The sequence below is a fragment of the Hippichthys cyanospilos genome, chromosome 14 (assembly GCF_059441005.1).
Source record: "Hippichthys cyanospilos isolate Australia breed blue-spotted pipefish chromosome 14, RoL_Hcya_1.0, whole genome shotgun sequence".
NCBI lineage: Eukaryota > Metazoa > Chordata > Actinopteri > Syngnathiformes > Syngnathidae > Hippichthys > Hippichthys cyanospilos.
The window spans coordinates 11,797,464-11,807,685 of record NC_142382.1 but is presented as its reverse complement, the minus strand read 5'-3'; the positions used below and the strand labels follow the sequence as shown (position 1 = coordinate 11,807,685).

At 39.1% G+C, this 10,222-nt stretch overlaps 2 protein-coding genes across 3 annotated transcripts in view; one reads left to right on the top strand and one right to left on the bottom strand.

Annotated features, from left to right (window-relative positions):
• Positions 1-438: 438 nt before the first annotated feature.
• On the top strand, positions 439-6,500 carry prph2la (peripherin 2-like a). The gene is made up of 4 exons (XM_088432664.1): positions 439-636; positions 925-1,526; positions 2,859-3,105; positions 4,164-6,500. The coding sequence occupies exons 2-4, from the start codon at positions 946-948 to the stop codon at positions 4,434-4,436; spliced, it is 1,101 nt and encodes a 366-aa protein (XP_088288790.1). The 5' UTR covers positions 439-636; positions 925-945; the 3' UTR covers positions 4,437-6,500.
• Positions 6,050-10,222, bottom strand: part of ubr1 (ubiquitin protein ligase E3 component n-recognin 1) — a 23,078-nt gene continuing 18,905 nt past the window's right edge. For both annotated transcript variants that reach the window (XM_088432662.1, XM_088432663.1), the window contains exons 39-47: positions 9,951-10,098; positions 8,715-8,802; positions 8,410-8,546; positions 8,220-8,328; positions 8,084-8,140; positions 7,933-8,010; positions 7,686-7,856; positions 7,506-7,607; positions 6,050-6,866 (exon numbers count right to left, since the gene is read on the bottom strand). In XM_088432662.1, coding sequence (XP_088288788.1) covers positions 6,725-6,866; positions 7,506-7,607; positions 7,686-7,856; positions 7,933-8,010; positions 8,084-8,140; positions 8,220-8,328; positions 8,410-8,546; positions 8,715-8,802; positions 9,951-10,098 — 1,032 coding nt within the window. In that variant the 3' untranslated portion in view covers positions 6,050-6,724. The remainder of the gene's footprint in view (positions 6,867-7,505; positions 7,608-7,685; positions 7,857-7,932; positions 8,011-8,083; positions 8,141-8,219; positions 8,329-8,409; positions 8,547-8,714; positions 8,803-9,950; positions 10,099-10,222) is intronic.

The following is a 10,222-nucleotide window of genomic DNA, read 5'->3' as shown; positions in this document are numbered from 1 at the left end:
GTATTCCCCGCCTAACTGCCCAAAGATGGCTTGGATAGGCACCAGCAAGCCAGCATGGAAAGATGCATGGAATTTACACCCATACCGTTATAGTTTCTTTTTTTTTTTTTTTTTTTTTTTACTTTGATACTTGCTTCAATACGTATTGACTAAATGCAAAAAATAGAGGAGATATTTGTGAATATTCGTATTTAATATTACAAGCAAATACATACAGTGCAGTGTTTTAACAATATTTAAGAGAACACAATTTAGACTATACAATAAAGATCAAGTAGACTTTAATGTTTTGAATTGTTAAAAAAAAAAAAAAAAAATTGCACACACATATACACAAACACCAAGAAGCCATTACTTTCCCCAGGGCTAGGAGAGTTAAATTTGCACAGGTAGCAGAAGGTGGGTGCAAATCCCTGTCAGGAGCAGGGCTGAATAATGATTAAAGGAGATTAGGAGGAGGGTCATTGCTTGGCTACTCGTGCTTGTGGCTGCCTTTATACAACCTGTCTGTCTACTACTACTATTACTACTGTACTCCTTTCATTTCATTTTGAACGAGCCTGGAAGACAGCGAGAATTAAAAGATGAGATGGAAAAATTACTTGGGACGTTTGATTAATCGCTAAGCAGGTTAAGGTAAGTGGATGTGACAGCCGGCAGCTTATCACCCAAGTTTTTTGTTTTTTTTTCAGACTCACGCTATTGATAATGTAATGAGATCTGTTATTCTTAACTATACATTTTTTTATTTGTTATTTGGTAATATTCATAGTAATAGCATGTGGTTTAATGTCTAACGCAAAAAACAAACAGTGTCAACACAAAGCGGCTAAGCTGCTTATGAAAGGACTCCTGGAAAATTTTATATCTTCCCATCTAATCATCACCTCCTCTTCCTGATTTACTACCTTAATCCACCCACAGGAAAAACAGACAATATAAACAATGGCCGTTTTGAAAGTGACCTTTACCAAGACCAGGAGGGACAAACTAGCACAGGTGCTTTGGATCTTAAATTGGATCTCTGTGGTGACGGGTGTGATCCTGTTCAGCCTTGGCCTCTTCCTTAAAGTGGAGCTCAACAAGCGGTGGGAGCTGATGGCCGACACCAACGTTCAGTACGTTCCGAACATGCTCATTTCCGTTGGCCTCATCGCCTGTGCCATTAACTTCCTGGGAGGAAAGATCTGCTACGACTGCGTCGACACGGCCAAGTTCCTCCGCTGGAAGATAATCATGCTGCCCTACATTGTGTGCACCTTCTTTTTCACCTTCTGTGTGCTAGTGGGGGCACTCATGTGCTATACCATGCATTGGGAGCTGGATGAGTCCCTGAGAGAAGGCCTGAGCAAGGCCATGAAGTATTATAAGGACACGGACACGCCAGGAAGATGCTTCCTGAAGCGTGCCATGGACATGCTGCAAATAGAGTTCCAGTGCTGCGGTAACGAGGCTTACACAGACTGGTTCCGAATTCAGTGGATCAGTAACCGCTACCTGGACATGTCACACAGAGAGGTGATTGAGTAAGTACCAAGCACACATTTATTAGCAACAGTGGTTGTTTTTCTTTGGAGGCAGCAATAGGCATGGTATGTGTGTGTGTGTGTGTGTGTGTGTGTGTGTGTGTGTGTGTGTGTGTGTGTGTGTGTGTGTGTGTGTGTGTGGGGGTTCTATTACATACTGAACGCTCAGAGTGTGCATAGGTCATGACCTAATTAGGCGTTAGCTTAGTGCCTTGTGACCACAAGGGGGCCTCAAAGACAATGAATAGTCACGAGAGGCTGGAATAGCACTGTTGGGATCCACTGTACCTCTCCAGATCGTACTTTATATCCTGTTTGATGAGGATGGGGGCCAGGCGAATAATTGATGCTCAATGAAATGCATTGGACAAAGAGAACAAAAATGAAATGAGAAAAACAGGTGAATCCGTATCTGCTGCATTACGAGTGTGCTGGGCCAAATGTATTTTGTTTTATTTGTTTTGTTTGGTGAGAGTGTAGCATCAAATGCAACATAAATAAACGTTGAAAGTTACTTCAGTTAGTTACATTTTGATTTAAAGTTTAGTTTTTTTAATCAAGATTTTAACAGTTTCATAGTTTTGGGACTTATTTTCAAATTTATACACTATAACTTAAGAGTTTTAACTCTAGCTGCATCATTATGTTTTTGCTTGACATGATTTTATTTTAGTTGCTGTTCTCCTATTGTACTTTTAAAGTTTACATATATACACATTTGTACATATATATATATATATATATATATATATATATATATATATATATATATATATATATCACTTTCATTATGAGTTTTTTTTGTTAATTTTTTAAGATAACTACTTTGCAAATACAAATATAGTAAATAAATGCTTTAATTCCTAGCAAATACTGCTTTATCTTTGTCTTTACTTTTAGTAGGCAGACTTCCAGACAGGGGTGGAGCTACTTGGTGGCCAGGGATAACCTCTTCACTCTGCCAAGTTCACATTGATGCAGTACAGTATTCTCTGACCCCTTGACAAGCCATTTGTATTAACTGTTTATTCAAACAGTTAAAAAAATATGCCATTGATTTTAAAGCAAATAAACAGTCTCATTAACATTTAGATTCTTGAAAAATAAACTTAAAACTTTTAAAAGTATTGCTTTATCACATGGAAATGTTGTGCAAATCAACCACAGACAGTCTTTGAGTTTAGAATCTCTATACTCATTATAATAACCCAAGGAAAACAAATGATGGTTGGCAGAAATAGAGAGGGGCTCAAACTAACAATTTCCTGCTCAGATTCCTAAAGCGCCACGGACAGGCTAGGGTACACTGAAAGTCTTCTGTGTTTCACATAGTCGCCTGAGGAGCAACGTGGAAGGCAAGTACCTGATGGACGGCGTCCCATTCAGTTGCTGCAATGTCAACTCCCCGCGGCCGTGCATCCAGCAGCAGGTTAGCAACAACTCAGCCCACTTCAACTATGACCACCACACGGAGCAACTCAACTTGTGGACCAAAGGCTGTCACCAGGCTCTCTTGGACTACTACAGTGGCATCGTACACTCCATTGGCCTCACCGTACTCATCACGTGGCTCTTTGAGGTCAGCTAATGCAGATGTTATTAAAGTTTACATTAGAAAAATTTCATGGACTACCAACATAAGTATTGTTTATGAAACATGCTATAACTATGCGCTCGTTTACTCACAAATTGACTTTCTTTGTGAAATCTGGATGTTCGTGAACTCAAGGAACTCAATTCAGAAGTCAAATAGTATTTGATTACCCATTCTGAGGTGGATCATTTTGGATCGTTGTCCTGCTGCACGATCCAAGAGCGCTTTAGTTTGAGGGTACAAACTGATGACCGGACTTTCTCCTTCAGGGCCTTCTGATAAACGGCAGAAATCATTTTTCTGTCGACCACAGCAAGTTGTCCTATTTCTGAAGAAGCGAAAGCAGCCCCAGACCATCAATCCGCCTTGTTCTTTTTATCAAATGCAGTGTCATTTTTACGCCAGATGTAACAGGCCTTCCAAAAAGTTACATTTTTTATTTAGCAGTCCACAGAATATTTGTCCAAAAGTCTGGAGGATCATCAAGTTCCATTTTGGCTAATGTGAGATGAGCCTTTGTGTTCTTTTGTTAAGGCAGTCCTGATGCAAAAATCAGGAACGGGGCGAATACTTTCTCACACCACTGCAAATTATAATAAAGAATAGCTAACGTTTTATTCAGTCTATCTGATGATTATGAAGGGGATGAATGCTGAACATTTGTATTAGTGTCCTCTGTTCAGGTCAATGAGAGATGAGATTTCAAAGATGAGAGACAAAAAGTAGATAAATAGTGGGTATTTCAAGTAATTTAGCATGTCTGGGTTCCCTTGGTGTGAAACAGAGGGTCATCAGTGTTATGTTCAAGCAACCCAGAACATTTAAAAAACAACAAACAGGAAGGAAGGCAATTAGGTTCTATTTCTCATGAGGAGAATAGTACAGAAACCTGTCCTTCTCAGATCTCCTTCCAGGCTGGTTACAGATCCTTTCCGCTCCTCATTTATTCATTTGGGTGGGCTCGAGGTACAAAAACCATTGCTCCCCTAAATTGCTGCATTCAAACATGCATTTGTTCATTGTATTATTGCGTGTCGTTTTAGCTGTCGGTGTTGACGGGAGTTCGGTACCTCCAAACATCACTGGAGAACATGCTGAGACTTGGAGACCCCGACTGTGAGTCTGACGGCTGGCTGCTGGAGAATAGCTTCATAGAAACAGCTCGGAGCAACTTAAATATCATCAAGACCCTCAGCAAAAACAACCATGTTGACACGGCCAACAACGGGGACCCAAACATCAACATTCCTTCCACTTCCAAAGCTCACTACGGACCAGACAACGTGCCTCCCCCGCAAAAACCGGCAACTAGCTGAACGGGAACTGTTAAATAGTCTGGACCGCTGAAAATGTCATGCTGGAAATACACTAGATGCCATGCTCATATTTGGCATCACACCTTTTATCAGTTTAACTCGGGAGAGCAGAAAGGACAGTTTATAATTTATGTACTTACTGACTGACCAAAGGAATGATCATTGCAAAGGAGCTTACATTGGTAGGTGACCAATAGGATTCAATCAAAAGCCTTTTGAATGCAGGGTTTAAAAAAAAAAAAAAGAATCCTGCCTTTGATATTTACAACGGTGTGGCTGTGGATTCTGTGGCCTTGCCTTGCCTTAGACTGCACTCTCCACATGCCACCTGATGGAACACTCATCTTGAAATATGATCTAATGTTTCAGTCTTTTATCATGCAAGATTTTTGAGAATCACTATTGCTCAAAGAAACTGTGATGCCTTTTTGAAGCTAGTTACATTTTGGTACAAGTTTACATCCACTCACCATCCTACTAAATATTTTGCTCGTTTTATGGGCGGTAGAATGGCTGTTAACACTATATCATAAGGAAAGGGACATCAAGCCACAGGCACTTGAATACTGAGACAAATCTAAATTGTCGGCAGTTTCCACTTTCTATATTTGGGAGTGTCAGAGGACTACATTGTCTTAGAACTCCGAGGTCTAACTCACAATCTGTTAGTTTACGTCAGTGATTTTAGATGGAGTTGATGCCAGGGTTCTGCCAACTTCTTCGGGCATGCCTTTATAAAAACACATATTCACACACCATGAGAAGTACACAAGTGCCCAAAATTTCTTTAAAATTAAAGGGGCAACTTGTGGGTCTAGTACAAAATCCCTTTGACTCCTTCAAAGACATATTTTTTTAATTTTGATAGAGAATTAAGTAAATAAAATATGACTTTAGTACCTGATTACCTGAAATAATTGATTACTTTTGTAAGGAATTCCTTTACCACCAGCAATTTTCAAATTTCTTTCGTCAAACATTTGGGGAAAAAAAAGGACAAAGATATAAACAAGAACCTGGGGATTCAATATCTGAACACTTAAACTCAGTTTTTGGTATCGAATGAGATAAAAGGTGATCCAAATGACTTTTGCGTGTATACAGGCATTATAAAACCTCTACACTCTCCCTGTTCGAATGGCAGGCTTTATTTTATTATTTAAAGAGGCTGAGATCTTTTCAAACCTTTCACAAAATATTGTAAAATACAACCTGTAAAACTCAAATAAAAAAAAAAGGAACAGGACTCTATCTCACCATCCTTCTCCACTGTGGCGAAATGGGTAGATGGGAGATTATTGTCAGTACTTTACCAAAAAATTCTGTAGCTTCTTCCATCTCTCTGTCCAGTTTCCTCTTGCCTGTTCATCGATTTTAAAGAAATGTTTAATGATGTAAGATCACTGTTGTGTCATATTTTCTCAAAAAAAAAATTGATGAAAACAGCCACTGGAATAGGGGTGTGTAGGCTTTTTGTACCCAATGTGGGGCGAACTGAAAACAGAAAGAACTTGCCTTGACTGAGATCAAACCTGATTAATCAGCGACAAAGTACTTCTATAATCTATACCATTTGTTTATGTATTGTACATATGTTAAAATAGGAGACTTGATTATATATGCTGGTGAATTTATTACAATGTTGTGCTAGCACAAACATACTGAATGTATTCATTTATTTCCAAAGGGTAACATGGTGTGTTGCAAAAACCTATGTGACATACTTTTTCTTTATGCTTGAAAGAGTGTTGAAAAGTGACCTTGTTAATCACAGGAAAGTTACATTCAATCAATACAGTATTGTGTAGATGTTTGGCCTGATACATAATTTGTGATGGGAAAATCACTGAATGGTTTAAAATTTGGAAGAAAAAAAGGACAACAGGAAGTTGCTTGTCAGATGCTATGTGAGTGAGATACCAAAAAAAAAAAAAAGGAAAATCACAACATGATTGTAATGGTGTGTGGCTCTAATGTAATTGTAATACTGTATGTCTTCTTTGAATAAGTATCTAGTAGTAAGAAGTGATTTGCATTCTCAGAGATGACAAATTAGAAGCCTAATGCGCTTTGTTCATCAACTACACAATCTCCATTTTTTTCTGTCCTTTTCTTCTTTGCCTGGCGTTTTCTCTCTTGCTCTTTCTAATCTCTCCGTGAGCTCCAGCGGGAGTATGGTGCTTCCGAGGAAGTGTCAATGTACGTGCATATACATACGCACAGTGGGGTGGAAACAGCAGAGAGCAGCTTCGACGGCTTCACTGCGCTCTGACCAAATGACTCCGACATCACAACGTTTGCCAGTCAAACGCAAACATGACATTGACCAGCTCTAGGCTGCGAGCAATCTCCTCAAGGATGCAGTGATACTGCCACATTTGCTTCAATTTCCTGTAACGCTCCGGACAAAGGTGCAGTGGATTGCCCCTCCTTGGGAACATAAAAAAACAGCCATTAAACGACATATAAGGGCTAATTGACTTTTGATTTCTTTTCATTTCTGAAAAGTAAGTGAGCTGTTCTGCACACCTGGCCCACTGTTATATACATAACAACTCATTTACATAATGATCGCTTTGAATACGGTCCCTAATCTCGATCCAGAGCCACTCTCAAAGGATGTCAGCTGCTGGACTACTAAATGAGGAAACACTTGGTTGTGTGTCCATGCGTCTAACACATCATCATGAAAATTGAAATTAGGTTTCTAACAAACTCAGCAGTAAAAAAAATATGCCACATTTTAATATTGGTTCAGATAAGGGAGCTAATTCTGGAATTTTGATGAGACATTTTTCTCAATTTCTTAGTGAATGCGTGAATCATGGAATTAATTAGATGAGTAATTATGATTGAGATCTACACTGTTATGTCTTCCTACATTATTAAAAATGTACAGTTTAGAAGAAATCAAATTTAAATAAACATAGGGCGACCTTGTCAATAATATTCTATAAATGTAATGAATAAAATCATGAGAACAAAATGTATTGGTACTGTCTTAGAACTACCATTATGATCATTATAATTAGCTATTCAAAGATACAAACCCAAAATCAAGATTCTTACCCAAGATGAGGATCGGTCTCGCCATAGTCATCCAAATAAGGAGCTGGATATGTGCTTCCTCTAGTTTTACTGGCCATCAATACAATTTCACACTCTCTTATCCTGCCAGCAGGTACAACTAACATTACACTACAAAACAGTGGATATGTTAACAATAAATATTCAAGTTTTGAAACACACCTGAGGAACATGCCAACTCCTGCGCCGCAAGTGGCGGCATGTGCGGTGCAGGCGCCCACATCTTCTCCATCCAGCTTACTGGCGCAGCAGGAGCTCTGAGAGCACAGCATCGCGCCACAGAATAGGCACAGAGTGGGATGTTTCCTCTCATCATCTGCGGACTTTGGACACCTGAGGGCAAGTGCAATGATATGAGACTGCAAAGCTAAAACCGTTCCTGGAAATGGAGGATGCGTGCTGCACATACTGAAAATGGCTGGCTTGATTTAGCAGGGCGCTGTAGTCCTCTGGGAGGTCAATCAGTTGATTTCTTCTCCTCGGGTAACTGTAAAACAAGGACAAAATGACTGAATACGTGGATTCTAGTGCGACTCAAATTTAAAGATCAAATTTACTACCTGACTGTATGAGTTTTGTCTTTCAAAAATTTGGTTATTGCTTGGTTGCTGCACCATCTTACCGCAACAAAAAACAAAAACAAAACAATCATTTATATAGAAAATTTCAACATTATCGGTAATAAAAAACACCCACCGTTGCAGAAGTGGTCCTACAGTGTCTCTGTGCTCCTGGAAGAGCTGGAATACATTGGAGGGCAGTGCCAAGTAGCTGCAAATTGCCTCCATTTGACCTTGAGTTGAAACTGAAATGATAATAAAGTCTTATAAACTAAAAACCTTAATTCAAGAAAGCATCAAATCTATTGTACTTTGGCTCCACCTACCGGAAGAACAAAAGAGCTCCTCAGGAGGACGAACACCGGTAAGACAGCTGAAAAAGAGAGCGGCACAGCGCAGAAAAGACTTGATTCCTGTCTTCGCTCTTTCTGCCACAAAGCTGCCACACAAATTAGGAAGCAACCTGGAAAGAAAGAAAGAAATACTCAGTCCAACTTGACAAAAGCAGCAATATGTTAGCATATACATCAACCAAAACACACATGAGAATGTAAAGCCCATTTTAAACACCAGCAAAAGTTCAGTCCTGTCTTGTTAGATTAAAAAAAAAGCAAAAATTGGTCACATATACCTTCCAGTGTGTTGTGAAATAAAAGCATGTAGATCGGTTGCTGCTCTTGCCTCCTCCGTTTCGTCGTCACCAACCACTAGAGGGAGGTCTGCAGAAGAATTCATTTTAAATAACAAATGATTAATCTTCCCATCAATTAACAGCATTGTCATGCCAAAATTTGATTATACTGGGTGGATTTGCTGGTTGGTGGTTAATATTCCAGAATGAGTAAATTCCTAGCTCTATTGGATAACTATTTTACACCTTTTAAAGGTGACTTCAACCCCAATCAGCACTGAGTCGCCACACACCTCTTTCCCACCCACACCAACCACTTCCTCCGGTAGGGAAAAGTTAGCCTGCTCCTTTTTTTTTTTTTTTTTTTTTGCATGCGGCTCTCTTATAAGTTGTTATTGTTTTTTGTTTGCTACTCTCTTTATTTGTTTGCTTAGTTTTTTGTTATTAGACTAGATTCAGGATCTCGTAAGTTAGTCATTCGTCACACAGCCACTAGAAAAGAAAATGTAATTCAATCTGAATGCTTGAGACCGGGAGTTCAGCTTTTAATGATGCAATGCGCTGGTCCTCCATTACTCAAAACAATGCAACTTTAGTTCATAAAGTATTCCATATTTACTCTTATTGTATTGCAAAGCATTTATTCAGCAGTATAAACTTGTTTTCATCATTAAAAAGAAAAGTAGGGAGACATCATGACTCATGCAGCTTCAGAAGATGGGTGACAACATGACCTAACCACAGAGCACATCCATGGATGACCATTATGGAAAAAGAAGAAAAGCAGCACTTTGTGAACTGAGAACTGATAGCACACACCTACACACACAGATCAATATTGTTTGATGTCTGTCACGTTGCTGAACCTTCAGGGAGGCAATGTTTGTAACTAAAGAGCTACTCTAATAAGAAGGAGGACTTGACAAGCAGCTGGAGAGGGTAACTGTATGCAACTCTGTCTGTTCTCCTTGCGAGCAAAAATAATCTATGTCTGTTGTCTTCCTTCTTAATTTGTTGTTTATTAAATATCTTAGGTTGACTGAATCTGACAACAACGTGAATCATAATTTCAACATATAATTATAAAATAATTTTGGGGGGTTGAATTTCCCTTTAAATGCCCATAAATAAAGATAAATAAGTGTGGTACACAACTAAAAGGTTATGCAGTGGTTTAAGAGGAATCATGAGGATCACTGAAAGCAGGTTGCATGGCTAAGTTTTTATTGTGCTTACCTGTTGCAAGAAGTAGCACTTGCACAATGTGAGCGATTGTGACCAGATGCAAAATATGTAGGTGGTTGTAAGCTGAGCTGACAGCAGAAGGCTGCAAGTCTACAGACTCTTCCTGGTACAGTGAGGGAAGAGACAACACTAAACCCACCTGGAAACACACAGGTACAAAAACAATTTTTAGTATTTACCACAATTCTTGTCCTTGCAAAATTACAAAAATGCTACAGTTCATCTGGAATGACTCCAAACTGATCATTACCCTTCAACATTTA

What these genes read in the sequence shown, in the direction of transcription:
- prph2la (XM_088432664.1), top strand. Translation starts at nt 946, where the DNA reads ATGGCCGTTTTGAAAGTGACCTTTACCAAGACCAGGAGGGACAAACTA. An exon ending in TCACACAGAGAGGTGATTGA is followed by an intron (nt 1,527 to 2,858) that starts GTAAGTACCAAG and finishes TGTTTCACATAG; the next exon opens with TCGCCTGAGGAGCAACGTGG. An exon ending in TCATCACGTGGCTCTTTGAG is followed by an intron (nt 3,106 to 4,163) that starts GTCAGCTAATGC and finishes GTGTCGTTTTAG; the next exon opens with CTGTCGGTGTTGACGGGAGT.